Genomic DNA, 18,308 nt, shown 5'->3' with positions numbered 1-18,308 from the left:
GAGGGATGGGGGAAGCCCCAGAAAGCTCCCTAGTCACTCCAGTCAGCCCCAGGCTAGGGGAACAGGTTGGTCTGGTATCTGAGGAGCCAGGCCAACCCAGGGGAAGTGGAGGCTCAGGCTCACTGGTCCCCTCCCTACTTGTTTGCGGGAAGGGAGAGGAGAGGGGAGGAGACAGACCAGCAGCAAGTCAAAGCCAGGCAGACACACTGGCCTCGACCCTTGCCCAGTGCCCACCCTGAGGGCATCGTCTCACTTTGTCCCTGGACTGGCTGAGAAACAGAATCTCAGGGGAAGCCTTCCTCACCAGGGTCTGGAAGAGACTGGCCACTCAGGGAAGTAGAGGCCTCTTGGAGAGGCAGCGAGAGTCATGGCCCAGCTCCATGGTGGAGGCTACGTCTGGAAGGAGTTTGTGTTCGCAGGTGAGAGGGGGCTTCCCTGAGGGCTGGCAGGAGAGGGCCAGATCATAAGGCTTTAAGTGAGAAGGAACTTTAGAGGGAGTCTAGCCCAGCTCTCCCACTTTACAGATGGGTAAACTGAGACCCAAAGAGGGGGAGGGTTGCCCGAGATCACGCAGAGAGATACTGTGTGATTCCCACTGAGTAAGACAAGTTGAGAAGACAGCATGTGTGTGTGTGAGTGTGTGTGTATGCATGTGTATGTGTGTGTGTGAGTGTGTATATGTGTATGTGTGTATGTGTACATACACATAAGTTTATATACCTGTGTTGGAGGGGCAGGCACTAAAAGTGACAAGGGGCTGGGACACATCTCCCCATTTTATGTAAACGGGACTGTTGCCTCTCCTAGAACAACAGAAGGGCCCCCTCCCCTTGTGGAGCCAAGACCCCCAAACAGTGGAGGGGGAAGAGAGAGAGGGCCGTGGGAGCCCCAGACAGGTGGCCACAGAGCCGCCCTCTCTCCCATTCACTCACTGAGGACCCTCAAACATAAAGCCTCTGGGCCTCAGTTTCCCCATCTTGAAAACAAAAATGAAGTGCACTAGGGAATCAGACAAGCTCTTGTCTGAAGAAGTCTTTGCTCTATTCACTCTCCACTTTCCATCCATCATATTTATTTATGAACATCCTGTGTTGTCCCCTGGGAGACTATAAGCTCCGTGAGGGCAGGGAATGTTTCATTGTTCATCATTGTCTACAGTGCTGGACGTAGAGCAAGCCCTTGGCAAATACTGAATTACACTGGGCTGGATTGAATTGCAAGCTCCCTTGTATTACTAACATTCTATGTTCTAAACCAGTTCAGCTCTAACATTCTCTGTTCTAAGGGCCTTTTACCTCTGACTTTCCCTGTCCTAAGGCTCCTCCAGGCTCTGACATTCCCTATTCTAAGGACCCTCCCAACTCTAACATTCCCTATTCTAAGGCTCCTCCCAGCTCTGACCTTCCCTATTCTAAGAGCCCTCCCACCTCTGATATTCCATGTTCTAAGAACCCTTCCCAATCTGACTTCCAATTATTCTGTAATTTAAAGGGTCAAGAACAAGCTTCTCCCAGCTAGTTAGGCCTAGGGCCCAGGGAATACAAAGCCTAGGATCACTGTCACCCATTTCCCATATACACACCCACCCCACAGAGAACAGACATCCCTGGGTGTCTTTGGGGCCCACTCCTCTCCTCTCCAGTCCAGGACAGTGGCAGGGGGAGGGAGGAAGGGGGAACCATCTCCTTCAGGACCCTCTCTCTGCCCCCCTTACAGCCTCTCTCTTGGCCTGGTGGACTGTCCATCAGGCCTGGGCTGCTCTCCTCATCGAGAAGATTCCTGAGGTGCCCCAAGAGGGCCAAGATGTCCTTCTGTCTGTTCACGGTGTCTCAGGGGCCATCCAGGATTTCAACTGGTACCAGGGTGAGGAGACCGATGGTGGCACAATGATCTTCTCTTACATCCCAGGCCTCCCGAGGCCACAGAGGGATGGAAATGCCATGAAGGGGAGGAACATCATTGGATTTCCCAATGGCTCCCTCCTCCTCCGCCAAGCCAAGCCCAGCGACAGTGGCACCTACCAAGTGGGCATCACCATCAATCCAGCCTGGATCATGAGGGCCAAGACTAAGCTACAAGTCACAGGTGAGTGGACCTGCAGAGGGGAAAGGGCACAAGCCTTAACTTGGAAAGTGCCCACTCCAAGAGGGACACACTCTGGTGTGTGGAGAGAAATACAGCCCTGCCCTTGAGCCTGAAGTACAGCCCAGGAAGATTCCCCAGAGAGCTACAAGGAACGGCTTCCAACTAGTTCCTGTGAAAGTCTGAGTTTAAGTTAGAATGTCAGTGCTTCCTCCATCTGACATCAGGGGAAACTGAGGCACCGAGAGGGGCTGTGATTTGCACCATCTCCTACAACCAGGACCTCTGATTTGCAGGCCAGGATTCTCCGCCCACTACATAACCTTCTGAACCTTAGAACACAGAATATGGAATCTCATCTCAGAGCTGAGAAGGACCATAGAACTGACAACATGGAATGTCAGAGCTAAGAGGGGCCTTAGAAAAGGGAATGTTAGAGCTGAAAGGGGCCTTAGAATAATGTCAGAGCTGGGAGGGCCCTTAGAACAGGGAATGTCAGAGCTGGGAGGAACATTAGAACAGGAAATGTCATAGCTGGGAGGGGCCTTAGAACAATGTCAGAGCTGGGAGGGGCCTTAGAACAGAGAATGTGAGAACTGGGAAGAGCCTTAGAACAATGTCAGAGCTGGGAGGGGCCATAGAACAGAGAATGTCAGAAATGGGAGGGGGCATAGAATAGGGGATGTCAAAGCTGGAGGACCCTTAGAAAAGGGAATGTCAGAGCTGGGAGTTCTCTTGGAACTTTGAATACCAGGGATGCTGAAGTCAGCTATACTCACCTCTTGACAGAAGACCAATGGACTAGGGATTGAGAATAAGATATATATTCTTGGACCCAGACAATGTATGGATTTATTTGGCTTGCTTGCCCCTGTTTATTCATCACAAAGACTGTGTTGTTCTGTTTTCACGGAGAGTGGGAGAGAATTGGTGAGGAGAAGAGAGAGGGTTAGTGCTGCCCAGAAAAGCATGGGAAGAAAGATCAGAAGGAAGTACAGACAAGGAAGACAGTTCTGGTCCTAAGGACAATATCATTTCTAAAGTGCCTACTATGTGCCAGGCCTGGAGCTAAGCACTTTACAGATAGCATCGCATTAGATCCCTGCAACAACCCTGGGAGAAGGTGAGGAAACTGAGGCAGACAGGGATTAAGTGACTTTCCCAGGGTCACACAGCTTGTAAGTGTCTAAGGCTGAATTGGAACCCAAGTCCTCCTGACCCCAGTCCTAGTACTCTATCCACCTAGCCGCCTGTACTTTGGAAAGTAAAATGCCCAATGTATTATATGCTCTAAAAACTAAGCCTCTCTATGTCATAAGTCCACCTAAAGGACAGCTTTTGCTATTACTTCACCGTGCCTCCTTAGGAAGTCTCCTCTATTATTTTGGAGTCCACATCCTGCTCGGGCATCCCGAGGGTGCTGCTTTCTGATTGAGTATTGTGGTCCTGTCTGAGACTAGATGGATGTGGTTGTGGTTGAGTGTGTGGACACACCCACCATTTCTATGGAAAATATGAGGACTGGGTCTGGGGGCAGTTGCTGGGATCCCATCACATGGACACACCTGCTGTTTCTGTAAGGTGTATTTGGGATGTTGGGTCTGGGGGGCCTGTGGTGTGGTTAAAGCTGGATTATGTGGTCAATTCAGGATGTGCCTGCTGTTCAGTGAGGCCAGTGAGGAAGTTAGAATATTGGAGCTGGGGGCAGCTTTATCAGGACTCCATCAGAAGGGAAAGGGCTTCCATTTAGATCAGCAGAGGAGAGGGGTGTCCAGTGCAGACTGGAGAGCTCCATCTGAGCAAACTCACAAGAGAATCAGAGAATTCTGGGGCTCCCCTGTGCCAGCCTGAGCTTAGCAAACTCCTCCTCTCACTCTCTTTCAGAGAAAGCCTTGAATTCCACTGGCCCCATTCAAAAACACCAGGATCCAGAGAAGGACAGCTTCCCACCCATGAGCTTGGGGACCACAGTCACCATTGTCGTTGGCTGCCTGGGTTTTGGGGCCCTCATTGTGGGCAGTGGCTTGGTCTATCTGCTGGTCACTAGAAGCTGGAGGACCAAAAGTCCTGGGTAGAGTGGTCCCCTCCTACTTCCCCAATCCTTTCCCTCTGCCCCATTCATTGTCAGCATAGGTCCAGATTGGGCTAAGAAACACAGGGTAGGACTGCCCAGTCTAACTAGTCTAGCTCACCTTCCAGCAAGAACAGAAATCTCTAACCACAACCATGAGAGGTGATCATGCAAGCTCTGCTTGGATACCTTCAGGAACAGGGAGCTCTCTACCTCCTGGGGCAGCGCATCCATTGCTGATCACTAGAAAGTTCTCTTTATCAAGATGAAATCTGCCTTGGGGAAGTTGGCACTTTCTCTTCTTCTGTCTCTTCCTCCTGGTGCCATGACAGTGCCCCCTTGTTTAGTGGCTGCGATTATGCTTCTCCCTCCCAGTCTCTGCATCCCCACTTCCTCCAACTGCTCCCTGGCTGGTGTGGTCTCCAGTCTCTTCATCACACCTTCCTGTCCAGCTTGTCAGCGTCCTTCCTAGGATAAAGTGCCCAGAGCTGGACACCACACTCCAGATGAGGAAACCATCCAAGGACAGCAGGGGTCTCACCTCTTTTGGCTAGACACAGATTATCCCTGTTCAGAGCACACAGGGTGGTGGTAGGGAAAGAAGTCAGCACACCCACGCCTCACTCCTCCATGGGCCGCTGAGCAATCCCAGGTGGGACCCAGATTCCTCCCTAGTCACTCTAGAAGAGGATGTGACCCAACCCAAGACAGCCAGAACCCTCTGATCTTCTTCCAGGGCCATAACAGAAAAACCAGATGTTGAAAGACACATGTGCCTTAAACACAAAGCTGGTAAGCCCAGAGACCAAGGAGGGCAGGGGCCTTGTCTTCTGTGTCCCTGGGGGTCCCCAGACAGTCAGTTCCCCTACTCTTCCCCCACCCCAGATGGCAGTAACATCTACGAGGTGATCCACTCTCCCAGTATCCTGATAACCCCAACAAGTGACAAAGGAAGCAGTGGTCCAAACCTGACCACAACTACGGTAAGTGTCTGCCCTTTCATCCCCTACATACTTCCCAAGCGCATTCCTGGATGAGATCTCAACCCAGAGAGGGGGGCAGGGCAGAACTGATCATGCCCACTTTGCAGGTGGAGACAGGAAGGCATTTACTCATTTGCAAGATCAGGATGCCTCAGCCTGAAGCCCATGCTCTTCCCACTAAGCTGCCTCAGCCTCCTTCCTGAGGAAATTGGGGAGGGGATATGTCAGGAAAGGAGGTCAGAGGTCAAAGATTAAAGAGAAAGGATAAGCCTATGCATCAGAGGCTTTAGTCGGGGAGAGGTAAAAGCATCCTAAAGGATTTGCCCACAGATTTTAGGAAGGTAGATGGAGCCAAAGATCAATGTGGGGGAGGGGGAGCAGAGAATGTCCTGTAGTTACATGTGCTCTATCCATGCCCAGCCCCAGACCAGGAACCATGAAGCTGAAGATCACCGTTACCAGGTATCAGAGCGCTAGATGGAGAGGGGGAGGGGTGGACAGGAGGATCTGCCGGGCAGAGGCAGGGGGAAGGGAACAAAAGAGGATGGGGGATGGGAGAGAGCCTGCAGACACGACTCTGGGAGTGCCCGGCTCCCCAGCCTACTTCACTTACTTTCCGTCTCTGGATCTCCCTGTCTCCTCCGCTTTCTGTCTGAATCTCTGCCTCATTTTCTTTCTCTTACAGAATTACAGTGTTAAGACTACAAAGGTCCATACAACACAAAGCATCAGAACTTGAAGGGTCTTTAAAATACAGAGCAGGGAATGTCAGAGCTGGGAGAGGCCTCAGAACATGGAACGTCAGAGCTGGGAGGGCCCTTAGAACAGGGGATGTCAGGGCTGGGAGGGGGCTTAGAACAAGGGATGTCAGGACTGAGAGGGACCTTAGAACAGGGGATGTTAGGGCTGGGAAGGGCTGGGAGGTCCCTTAGAACAGGGAATGTCAGAGCTGGGAGGGCCCTTAGAACAAGGAATATGAGAGCTGGGAGAGCCCTTAGAACAAGGAATGTCAGAGCTGGGAGGGGCCTTAGAACAGGCAATGTCAGAGCTGGGAGGGCCCTTAGAACAGGGAATTTCAGAGCTGGGAGGGCCCTTAGAACAAGGATAGTCAGGGTTGGGGAGGATTTTTCTGATGATCTAGTCCAATTCCCTCATTTTACAGAGGATGAAAGTGAGGCCCAGAAAGGGAGGTGTCACAGAACCCTAAATCTCAGAGTGGGGCAAGAGCCTCCATGGACATCTTGTCTGTCCCCTCCATGAATCAGGATCCCCTCTCCAGCATAGCTGACAATTTGTCCTCCAGCCTTTGCTCAGAGACTTCCAAGGAGGGAGAGCTCGTTCCCTCCCTACCCTGCCCCCATTGTTAGGAATCTTTTCCCATCAAGTCCAGATTGTGCATCTGGTGACTCCCTCCCCTCCTGGCTCTGCTTTGGGGGTCAAATGGAACACATCCAATCCTTTCTCAGTGGCTCAGCCCTCCACACCCTTGAAAGCAGCTCTTGGGTCCCTGCTAACTCCCTTCCCCTTTAGCCCTCCTATGGCATATGAACCTAAGACCCTTCCTCCTCTAACACCTCTCCAGGTCATCAATGTCTTTCTTAAACTCATGACCATAACTGAACCCAGAATTCTACAAGAGAGCTGACCAGGCAGAGGACACAGGATCTAGCACTTCCTCATTTCTCCAATTTAATCTTCTCCTAGTGTCAAGAATGATATCATTAGCTCGTGTGGCTCCTACTATTAGTTCCTAATGAGCTCAAAATCCACTAAGATCCCCAGATCTTTTTCAGAGCCATCTGTCCTTCATCCTCTACTTCTGACTCTACCGATTGCCCCACACTGCTCTCTCTCTGTGGGTCTCTCTCTGGCCCCCTCCCCATCTCTCTCTGGGTACCCAGCCTCAATTTAGCCAAGCTCACTTTCTTGCTCTCCACCCAGGAGCTGCAGTACCCAGACCCCGCTCCCTACTGCCAACTCACACCCACAGCCTGACCTGAGAGCCCCTCCCTCGGAGAGTGACTGAAGCCAGGACTACTGCTGGCAAACAAAGCCTTTCCAGAAATAGCTCAAGATCTGGGATCCAGGGTGGCCTGGGCCACTGACGCTGCTGGGGAGGAGTGAGTGTGGGCAGAGTTCCCGGAGAGAGGCAGCAGGGAGGACATGGCCGGAGACCAGCTACCCTCTTCCCTGTTTGTGTCTCAGTCCTCATTAAACAGGACTTCTCCTATGCCCTGGCCTGTCCCTGGGGATGATCCGGAGAGGGCGGGTGCCTAGGGCTAAGCTTCTGGACGCTGAGAGGAAGGGAGCTGGGAGTGGGCAGTATTAGAGGATGTTGAAGGCAAACAAGCCTTCCCTGCCCCGACCACCACCCCCAAGCTTCATGGTCCTCTCCCAGACACCCTGGGATATAGGATAGCAACACGTCTTCCTCATTACATCCTACCTAGCAAACCACCTCCTGATCCTGCCTATGGTTCCTCCCTCTAGTGAATGGGAAGAAGAGGGAATGAGCACTTATTAAGTGTCTACTGTGTGCCAGCCACCCTGCTAAACACATCTATAAACATGATCTCCTTTAAGTCTTACAACCCTAAGAGGAAGGTGCTGTTATGAGACCCGTTTTACAGTTGAGGAAACTGAGGCAAAATGAATTTTTTTTTGGAGAAGTTAAGTAATTTGTCCAGAGTCACCCAGGTAGTAAGTGTCCGAGGCTGGATTGGAACTCAGGTCTTCCTGACTCCCACCCACCTCTATCCACTGAGCCAAGCTGCCACTGCCATGTAAAGGCCTATTACTTGTGCCAGGAATATTTCACTTCCTTCCTTCCTGCCCACCATAGTGGAAAGAATGCGAACTCCAAAGCAGAGAGCCTGGGTTCAAATTCTGCCTCCGATTCTCACAATTTGTGTGGCTCTAGGCAGTTAGCCTCTCCAGGCCTCAGTTTTCACATCTGTAAAATGAGGCACTCAGGCTTAAAGGGTCTGAGGTCAGAAAGCTAGGACCCGATGACCCTCTCCCCTCACGGCAGCACTCAGGGTGGGGCTCTGCCTGCCTCCACCTCCCCAGTGACAGCAACAGCACCGGCCACAAGCCACCTCACCCCACGCTCTCCACCGAGGTCACGTCATCCAGCCCTCTGCCTCGGGAGAGGAAAGTTCCAGCTGCCTCCTCTGGTCACAAGATAGCAGCCATCCCACGGGAGAGGCAGCTCCCAGTCATCATTTTACTTCTCTCCTGCTGAAAGGACAATGATTTGTCCTGCCTGGGACTTCCTGTCTTCATGTGGACAATGAGGCACCTGAGGTCCCTTTCAGCCCTGACAATAGGCGATTGTGTGAATTGACTTTGGCCCAGGAGCCTGAGCACTCACCAGGGGGCAGCACACTCACACAGACTCATGCCTCTAAATGGCTTGGCTTGGCTTGGCTTTGTTTCCTCTGGTTTCCAATTCAAAGTCCCCTTGGAAAATCTTAACCTTCGGGGGGATTGTGGAAGGACGGACAGGCGCACTACTGCCTCATGGATAGAGTTGTGACCTCCGCCTTCCATCTACCGTGGAAAGCAATTGGCGATGACCAAAGTGACCATCCCCTTTGGCGAAGATCCCATGCTAGGCACGTGGAAGGAGGTCACTGGGGGAAAGAGACATACCAAATTATTGACAACAACACCTTTTGTGGTAGCCTAGAGGTAGAGACCAAGCCAATGCCCGTGGCTGGGGGAATGGCTGAACACACTGTGGTGCCTGAATGCAATGGAGTAGGACTGCTGGAAGAAGCCTAGGAAGATCTTCATGAACTGATGCAGAGAGAAGTCAGAAGAGCCAAGAGAAAACAGCATATGCAATGACCTTTCGTATTGTCATTCAGTCATTTCAGTCATGCCCTACTCTCCACGACCCCATTGGGGGTTTCCTTGGCAAAGACACTGAAGTGGTTCACCACTGAAAGACACTGACGTGGTTTGCTATTTCCTTATCTGGCTCATTTTACAGATGAGGAAACTGAGGTAAACAGGGTGAAGTGACTTGCCCAGGGTCACACAGCTAGGATTGGATTTGAACTCAGGTCCTCCCAATTCTGGTGCTCTATCCACTGCACCACCTAACTGCCTTCCACAACTTAGTTGTAGCTAGAGGAGTAACCACTGTCCAACTCTTCATAACTCTGTTTGGAGTTTCCTTTTTGGGGGGTTCACTGTGCCATTGACTTAGCACCATCCCCTGCTAAAGGGGTAGGTTAAGGGAGGGTTGGAGATATAAGTTACCTGGATCTCAGCAAAACTGATCTCCTGTTCCTGTGGAGAAGATGGAGAGAAATGAGTTGGGCAATACTACAATTGGGGGGATCTAGAACCATTAGGGTATGCTAGACCCAAAGAGCAATGTCAGCCTGGCTGGAGGTCTGCAGAGGAGTGCCCCAGGGATCTGGGAGGTGCCCTAGACTAAAGGCTTTGATGTCAGGCTCATCACATTTGCAAATGACACAACACTGGGGGGGAGAGTTAACACACTGGATAACATAGTCAGGATCCAAAAAAAAGATCTTGATGGACTAGAACCTTGGGCTGAATCCTGTAACCTGAAATTATTCCATAGGCACAAGTTTAAAGTCTTATCCTTGAGCACAAAAAAATACTAACCTGATAAGTATAATATAAGGATTGTCATGACTAGACAAGGGTTCTGAAAAAGATCTGGGGGTCTCAGTGGGCCCCCCACCCCAGTGGATTCACATGAGTCAGTCATGGGATGTAATAGCTGATGTGATCTTGGGCTGCGCTAAGTGGGCCCAAGCTCCCAGGAATAGGGAGGTGTCTGCCCCTCATCCTCTGCCCTCACCAGACCTCACCTAGAAGATTGGGTTCACTTCTGGGCACCACTTTCAGAAGGATGTTGATAAGCTGCAGGCTGGAGAGCATCCAGGGGAAGAGAGGCAGACTGGGGGAGGATCGTGGGTCCATGTCATATGAGGTCTGGTTGAAGAAGCCTGGAGGAGGGAACATGATAGCTGGCGTCAAGTACTTGAAGGATTGTCATGTGCGGGACTAATTACACCTGTTTTGTTTGGCCCCAGGCCCCGACTAGGAACAGTGGGAGGAGCAAAGCTAAAGATGGGGAGACTGAGGCTAAGGGCAGCTAAGCCTTATGATCCAAGCTGTCCCAGAGTGGACAAGGCTGGGGGCAGGGCCTCCTCAGGGTCTTCAAGCAGATGCTGGAAAATCAATTCTAGAACATGTCCTAGCCAAGATTCTTTCTGGTTATGGTTTGGACTTGATGGCCCCTCCCAACTCTCAGACTCTCTGATTTTGTGATTTCCTGTTCTAAGGGTGCTTCCAGCTCAGACATTCTGTGTTCCAAGCCCCCTCCCAGCCTTACATCCCCTGTTCTAAGGCCCATCCCAGTCCTGACATTCCCTGCTCTAAGCCCCCTTCCACCTCTGACATTCTATACTTTCAGAGCAGGGGGTATATCTCAGGGAACATCTGTCAGTCAGTCAATAAGCATTTGTTAGTCACCTACTTTGTTCCAGGTATAAGAGCTGAGGATACAGAAAGACCTCAAGGAGTTCTCATTCTAACGGAGGAGATAACAAGCAAACAGCTCCATGAAGACGAGGAACAGATAGGCCAAAATGAAGATGGACAAGGGAGGGAGATCACTAACATTAAGGGACATTGGGAAAGGCTTCCTGGAGAAGGTGGGATCTCAGCTGGGGCTGGAAGGAAGCCAGGAGCTGAGGGAGGATGTTCCAGGCATAGGGCACAGCCAAGGAAGATGCTCAGAGTCTGAAGATGGAGACTCTTATTTATGGAACAGCCAGGAGGTCACTGGAGTAAGGGAGGTTTAAGGTATAAGAAGACTGGAAATGGGGGAGGTGGGTGGGAGGAGCTGAGTCTTTGTTTTACAAATGGAGAAGCTGAGGTGAGACAAGGGCTTCCTGCTGATGCTATGTTGGATCCAAATATGCCCCTTCCCATCCCACTACAGGCCCTGCTTCCAGAGACTCTCTGGTAGGTAGGCAGCAATCAGACCCCGGACATACATCTTAGAGTCACAGAATGACAGAACATTAGAGCTGTAAGGACCTGAGAGATCATCCAGCCCAGCCCCATGATTTTACATGAGGGAAACTGAGGCACAGGAAAGGCTAGAGGTCACGCAGTGAGGCAGAGGCAGGAACACCCTCGCAGCCGGGCTCCTGACTGCAGAGTTTCTGGCTCCCGGTCCAAAGTTCATTGCATCACTCCATACCTCCTGCCCTCCTCCAAGTTAGCATAACAGTCTTTGGTTTCTTGTCCCCCAGTAATCTCCAAGCACATAAAGGGACTGGCTGAGGAAGCCAGGTTCTGGTAATTTGGTAAGAGCTGTCCTGAAATCCTCCCCTTTCTGCCCCTTGCAATTGCCCCATCCACTCTGGCCTCTGGCCTGCTTGTCCTCCTGGTGCCTGAGGAACAATGAGAAAGGTACAGCCTCCCTCCCCCAAGGGACCAGAGCAGGTCATAGCCCCGTGGCTGCCCTTGGCACGCACCCTCCAGGTGCCCCAACCGAGACCCAGATTTCTGGTGACTCGATCCCTCCAAATTCAGGTGATCTCCCCCACGTTCCAAGTCGCCACTCCCTCCTAGATCCCGCCCCAGACCCAAGAGGAGTCAGGACCAGGAGCGCTCACCTCAGGGACTCCAGAAGATCCCCAGGCACAGGCAACAGGCTTCCTGGTCTCCATTTGGGAGTGACAAATGGCACTACCCTGGAGCAGCTGGGACCCCCACCAACGGGGCTCCTGGGCCTGGAAAGGGCTTCTCCTGACAGGTGAGAAAGAACAGCAGCCCCCTGCTGTGACTCCCTAAACATACATACACACACCCTCCAGTAAAATGAGGTCCCTTGTCACTCTAAATCCTGTGATTCTCCGAGATGGGCACAGAGGCTGGGGGGTGGGGGGGAGGTGAGAGCCAAAGGTTAGAGCAAGTCTGGGACTGGGGAGTGGAGGAGAGGGCCGGCTGTGCTTCTGAGTGGTCACTGGCACCTATGCAGAAGGAGGGCACCCCAAGCCAGGTCCAGACCCTCTCCACTGCTCCTTCCCTTTCCATCCCAAGGGGAACAAAGGCAATGAAGAGTGAGGGAAAGACTATTGGAATGGGGGCACCAACAAGCCGAGACTGTCATCCTCCCTTTGCTACTCACTGCTGTGTGACCTCAGGCAGGGCACTTACCTTTGTTTGGAAACCAGATAGATCCCAGGGATTGGGGCTCAAGGTCCTCCAAGGTCCTTGTCAGCTCTTACGCTCTCAGATTCTACTTAAGGGGAGATACCACTAGACCACCCTTCTGTCTGTTGATTCTTTTCCTTTATTCCCCTGACCCTACCATTAAGACCCCAAAACTGAAACCCTGATGTCATAGATTCAGTGGCAGATTTGGAAGAGATGGTACAGTACTGAATGTCACAGCTGGGAGGACCCTTGGAATGTCTGACATAGAGTGTCAGACTGGGAAGGGTACTTAGAACAGGGAATGTCTAGGCTGAAAGGGACCTTAAGACATGGGATGTGAGAACTGGAAGGGTCCTTAGAACATAGAATGTTAGAGCTGGAAGGGACCTTAGAGCAGAGAATGTCAGAGCTGGGAGGGACCCTTAGAACAAGTAATATCAGAGCTGGAAGGGCCCTTAGAACAGGGAATATCAGGGCTAGGAGGGGCCTTTAGAACAGAGAATATCAGATCTGAGAGAGACCTTAAAACAGGAAATGTTGGAGCTGAAAGGGACCTTAGAACACAGAATGTTAGAGCCGGAAGGGTGTTTAGAACAGGGAATGTCCAGGCTAGGAGAGACCTTAGGACATGGGATATGAGAACTGGAAGGGTCCCTAAAATATAGAAGATCAGATTTGGGAGAGACCTTTAGAACAAGGAATGTCAGAACTGGGAGGGACCCTTGGAACATAGAATATCAGAGCTGGAAGGGACCTTAGAACAGAGAATTTCACAGCTGGGAGGGGTCTTAGAACAGGGAATGTTGGAGCTAGAAGGAGCCTTAGAATGTTGAATGTTGGAGCTGGAAGGCTGCTTAGAAAAGGGAATGTCCAGGCTTGGAGGAACTTTGGGACATGGAATGTGAGAACTGGAAGAGTCCCTAGAACATAGACTATCAGATCTAGGAGGGATCTTTAGAACAGGGAATGTCAGAGTTGGGAGGGGTCTTAGAACATAGAATGTTGGAGCCAGAAGGAGCTTTAGAATTGGGAATGTTAGAGCTGGAAGGAGCCTTAGAATATTGAATGTTGGAGCTGGGAAGGACCATAGAATATAGAATAGGATATAGAATAAACATAGAATGTGAATGCTGGGAGGGACTTTAGAATATAAACTATCAGAACTAGAACATGGAATGTGAGAGCCAAGAGAGATACTAGAACAAAGAAATGCAGAGCTTGGAGATCCCTTGGAGCATAGAACTGAGACCTGAGAGGGAACTTAGAACATACTAGGAGGGATCTTCGAAAATGGAATATAGAATAATCCTTACTACCTGTTGGACTTTGGGAAAATTTCAGAGCCTCTAGAGGTCTTAGCTTCTTCACTCATAATGTGAGGATGAACTACATGACCCCAAATGTCTCTATGTTTCTACATCACAGATTGAAGGGACCTTAGAACATGGAGTGTCAGAGATGAGAACACAGAATGCCCGAGCGGATCTTGGAACCTAGAATGTGATACCTGGGGGGAGGGGAAGGGATGGCTAGGATCTAGAATGTGAGAGCTGGAAGGAACCTTAGAGAAAAACTGGAAAGAGACCTTAGCATGCAGAATGCCAAATCCAGAAGGGACATTGGAACAGGGGGTGTCAATGCCAGAAATATCATAGCTGGGAGGTCCTTAGAACACATAATATTAGAACTAGAAGTTATTAGGAATGAAGAATGGAGAATGTTAGACCTGGAAGGGTCCTGGAACAAGGAAGGTCAGAGCCAGGAGGGACCTCAGAACAGGGAATGTCAAAGCTGGGAGGGTCCTTAGAACAGGGGATGTCAAGGCTGGAACAGACCATAACAATCACTAAGCTCATTTGACAGATTAGACAGCTGAAGCTTAAACAGGATGTGACCTATCCAAGGTCTCACATAATCTGCCATTTCTTCTCAATCTCCCTTTTCCCATCATCCTAGCTCTTCTAATCACCTGGATCCCACCAGCCCCAGCCCTGCTGAACATCTTAGCCATCCCAGAGAAACCAGCCCAGGGGGACAATGTCACCCTGCTGGTTCGAGGCCTCCCTGGGGACCTTGTGGCTTACAACTGGTACCGAGGGACAGACCTCAGCCAGGGCCACCTCATCCTGAGCTACATCATCAGCCCGGCAGACGAGACACCCGGCCCCGCCTACACGGGCCGGGAAGCCGTCCGCCCCGATGGGAGCCTGGACCTCCGGGACGTGGTCCCAGAGGACTCGGGCAGCTACATCCTGCAGACCCTGAACCAGCAGTTCCAGACCGACATTGCCTACGGGCACCTGCTGGTCTATGGTGAGAGTGTCCCCCTGGCTGGCCCTTGCCAGCTCCCTCCTCTTCTCCACCTTCTCCTCTCTCTTAATCTAACACCCTCCCATCTCAGAATCGTAGTATCCTGTGCTTAAGAGCTGGAAGGGGCCTTAGAGATCGTCTGGTCCAACCCCTTCATGTTACAGGTGAGGAAACAGATCCAGAGAGGTTGTGACTTACCCAAGGCCACGCAGGTCGTAAGTGGCTAAGTTGGGATTTGAACCCAGGTTGTCTGACTCCAGGTCCAGTGCTCTCTCCATGACACCAGGTTTTGTTTGAATTAGTGATATGTGAATTTCTCACGGTCTCCCATCTTGCCATCACTAACAGTGTCACTTGGCTAGGGGGTGGGGGGGGCGGGTCACCATCTAGGTGGTGTCCAGTCCCCTCCCCCTCTGCCTCTCCCCGCAGAGATCCTGTCCCCACCTCTCCTCCTGGCCAATGGCACCAAGCTGGTAGAGCGCCGAGATTCCATCCACCTGTTGTGCAGTACCCCCAGCACAGGAGATGTCCGCTGGTTCTTCAATGGGGAGCCACTCCCCATTAGCAGCCGTCTAGGGCTCACCCCAGATAACCGGGTCCTGGTCCGGCACAACGTCCGTAGAGAAGAGGCGGGGGCCTACCAGTGTGAGGTCTGGAACCCTGTCAGCATCAGCCGCAGTGACCCTGTCAACCTAACGGTGTACTGTGAGTCCTCCCCAAGACCCTTTACCTGTACTCTGCCCCTACCACACCTGGGCTTGGGCCTCCCCTGCTAGAGAAGGAGGTAGAAAATGGTCATTATAGGTCAGGGCATGTCTAAGCTGGAGGAAACCATAGCATGTAGGACATCAGAGCTGGGAGGGCCCTTAGAACAGGGAATGTCAGAGCTGGGAGGGCCCTTAGGACAAAGAATGTCAGGACTGGGAGGGCCCTTATTACATGGAATGTCAGGGCTGGGGATGCAGAGCCTTAGAACAGGGGATGGCAGACCTATTCTATAGATAGGAAAACATACCTAGAAAGGGAAGACATGTGCCCAGGGGCACAACAGGGAGTCAGTAGCTGATCCCCAATAGAAGCCGGGGCTTCCCAGCTAACCCTTCTACCCAGCTGCCAGCCCCAGGGGCAATAAAGCCCTCTATTCCCCTCTCTCCCCAGCCCCATTGCTCTCCTTCGGGCCTCTCTCTATGCTTTCTCCCAAGATGGCCCAGATCGGGTAGCAATTGTCCAGGAATCTGCCTTCCAGACGGGCTGCACTGTGGAAGCCGAATTCAATGCATCTCTAACGCTTTGCTGCGTGACCAGGTCCTGCCCAGACCCAGAGTACACGTGGTCTTTCAATGGGCAGACCCACGAGAGCACTACCCGCTACCTCAACATCAGTGGGATGACTAAGGACAAGGAAGGGACCTATACCTGCATTGCCAAAAACCCTATGACCGAGCTCTCAGGCTCGGCATCAGTCTTGGTCAAGATGTCGGGTGAGTCACCCCTTCATGTCTCAGGCACAGGTTTGCCCCACTGGGTAAGTAAGAGCACACAGCGGGGGGGCAGGGTTGACCGGGACATTGGGATGCCTGACTGAGTTGGGGATCCCAGTCCTTCCAAAGGGTGCCATAGCCATACAGCCAATGGAAATTCAAGTTTCCCACAAGGGTCTGGTTCCACCCATGAGCCATGACAAAGGGAGAAAACTGGGCCTCAGCATCCCTCTCTTCCAAATGAGGTCCCCTATAGGTTTAGACAAGCCCCTTCCATTCTCGGGGCCACTCAGACTTATCATCTGTAGAGAGGCCTTGCTGCTCGGTGTCTGTGAACCAGCTGCCTAATGACCCACTCTAGGGCACACAAATGTAGAGGTTGGCTGGAAGCTAGTCCAGGCTATGCAGCTGGGGACAAAGTCTATCAGTCAGTAATTCATTGTCAAGGGGGTGACAGAGAGCCTGGTGTAGTGCACACATATGGGACTGGATGAGCTCAGAAAAAAGTACTGGCCCTGCCATTTAGAGGCTTCATGAGGGAGGCCAGGCCCTCTCTCTGGACCTCATCTGTTCCTCTATAAAACAAAGGGGATGAACCAAATCAAATAGCCTCAAAGATTCCCTTCTGCTTTTTACATTCCAGGCCCTTGAGTTCCAAACATTCTGTGTTCTCAAGTTCTGACATTTCATGTTCTAATGTCCCTTCCTCCTCTGGTATTCTATGTTCTAAGCTTCTCTTTAGCTCTGGCATTTTGTGTCCAAGGGTCCCTTCCAGACCTGGCATTCCATGTTCTAATGACCCTTTCCTCTCTGGTATTCTATGTTCCAAGCTTCCCTTTAGATCAGGCATTGTCCAAGGGTCTCTTCTAGGACTGGCATTCCATGTTCTAATGTCCCTTTCCTCTCTGGTATTCTATGTTCCAAGCTTCCCTTTAGCTCAGGCATTATCTAAGGGTCTCTTCTAGAACTGGCATTCCATGTTCTAAGGTCCCTTCCTCCTCTGGTATTTTGTGTTCCAAGCTTCCCTTTAGCTCTGGCATTCTGTGCCCGAGGGTCCCCTCCAGGCCTGGCATTCCATGTCCTAAGATTTCTTCTACCTTTAATATCCTCTGTTCTCAGGTCCATCCTAGCTCTAGCATTCTCTACAGTTCTAAGTTCTTGTCCAGAATTCTGTGTTCTGTGTTCTGAGGCCAATTTCAGCCCGGAAATTTCCTGTTCATGAGATCAAAGGTTTCCCCCAGAGCTATGACTGTGGTTTTGGGCCATTTCAAGCTGCTGGCCAGAATCCTTTTGGCCTGACCCTCTGAGGGTTGGGGAGTGGTTCAGAGACTTCCAGGCTCCCTGGGGATGGTGGCTGGCCCCCCATGGACTGTGGTTTGGTACCTCAAGACCTCACTAATTCACCATCAGTTCCTTCCCGAGAAAACATCTCTGGTGAAGTGTCAGACGATACCCCAGGTGGAAACCTGCCAGGACCGTCCCGTTTAATTTGGGGGGTCTCGTCCAAAGGGTGGATCCTGTTTTCCCCGGACATGGGGGCAGGGTTCCCAGAGGTAAGTGGTCCTGAAAAGAGCTGGAGACACACCCTCAGGAGCCACCCTGCCTGAGGGCAATGGCATGGGCACGGTGGTTAGTGGGGAAAGCACTGGATTTGGAGTCAGAGGGCTTGGGTTCGAATCCTGGCTGTTACTGCTTGGGTGATCTTGGACAAGTCACTTACTCTCTCTCAGCCTCTGTAGAATGAGGGGGTTAGACAAGATGATCTTTAAGGTCCCTTCCAGCTTGAAATCCTGCGATACTGCGTCCTCAAAAGGTCCCCTCCTGGCTAAGGCAGAACATGGCAAAGATGGGCAAAAACCCATCTGCTTGAACTCAAGGTACATGGAAAGCCCTCCAGTCTGTGAGATTTGCTGCTGCCCCCTACCCCTAAAGTCTCAGTGCCCTTTGTGCTGGGTCTGAGGGGGAAAGACAGAGGAAAGAGGAAACAGTGCCCTTCTCTGAGGGACCTTGGTCTACTGGGAGAGACTCCATTCTCATGGGGGAGACACAGACCCTATCCTCAGAGGGCTCCCAGACTGATGGGGGGACACGGCCCCCATCCTCAGGGAGCCCCCAGACTGATGGGAGAGACACAGCCCCTGTCCTCAAGAAGCTCTAGACCAA

At 51.6% G+C, this 18,308-nt stretch overlaps 2 protein-coding genes across 2 annotated transcripts in view; both read left to right on the top strand.

The window, feature by feature from the left end:
* The first annotated feature begins 367 nt into the window (after positions 1-367).
* On the top strand, positions 368-7,131 carry CEACAM19 (CEA cell adhesion molecule 19). Its single transcript, XM_036743386.1, has 7 exons — positions 368-419; positions 1,717-2,085; positions 3,967-4,153; positions 4,890-4,945; positions 5,039-5,136; positions 5,557-5,598; positions 7,078-7,131. The coding sequence occupies exons 1-7, from the start codon at positions 368-370 to the stop codon at positions 7,129-7,131; spliced, it is 858 nt and encodes a 285-aa protein (XP_036599281.1).
* Positions 7,132-11,877: 4,746 nt separating this feature from the next.
* Positions 11,878-18,308, top strand: part of CEACAM16 (CEA cell adhesion molecule 16, tectorial membrane component) — an 8,421-nt gene continuing 1,990 nt past the window's right edge. Inside the window, exons 1-4 of the mRNA XM_036743673.1 lie at positions 11,878-11,950; positions 14,311-14,667; positions 15,094-15,369; positions 15,867-16,145. Coding sequence (XP_036599568.1) covers positions 11,878-11,950; positions 14,311-14,667; positions 15,094-15,369; positions 15,867-16,145 — 985 coding nt within the window. The remainder of the gene's footprint in view (positions 11,951-14,310; positions 14,668-15,093; positions 15,370-15,866; positions 16,146-18,308) is intronic.

This window comes from Trichosurus vulpecula, chromosome 2, assembly GCF_011100635.1.
Source record: "Trichosurus vulpecula isolate mTriVul1 chromosome 2, mTriVul1.pri, whole genome shotgun sequence".
Classification (NCBI taxonomy): domain Eukaryota; kingdom Metazoa; phylum Chordata; class Mammalia; order Diprotodontia; family Phalangeridae; genus Trichosurus; species Trichosurus vulpecula.
Note: the sequence above shows the minus strand (reverse complement) of the source record. Positions and strands in the feature narration are given on the sequence as shown.

What these genes read in the sequence shown, in the direction of transcription:
- CEACAM19 (XM_036743386.1), top strand. Translation starts at nt 368, where the DNA reads ATGGCCCAGCTCCATGGTGGAGGCTACGTCTGGAAGGAGTTTGTGTTC. An exon ending in GACTAAGCTACAAGTCACAG is followed by an intron (nt 2,086 to 3,966) that starts GTGAGTGGACCT and finishes ACTCTCTTTCAG; the next exon opens with AGAAAGCCTTGAATTCCACT. An exon ending in TGGAGGACCAAAAGTCCTGG is followed by an intron (nt 4,154 to 4,889) that starts GTAGAGTGGTCC and finishes ATCTTCTTCCAG; the next exon opens with GGCCATAACAGAAAAACCAG.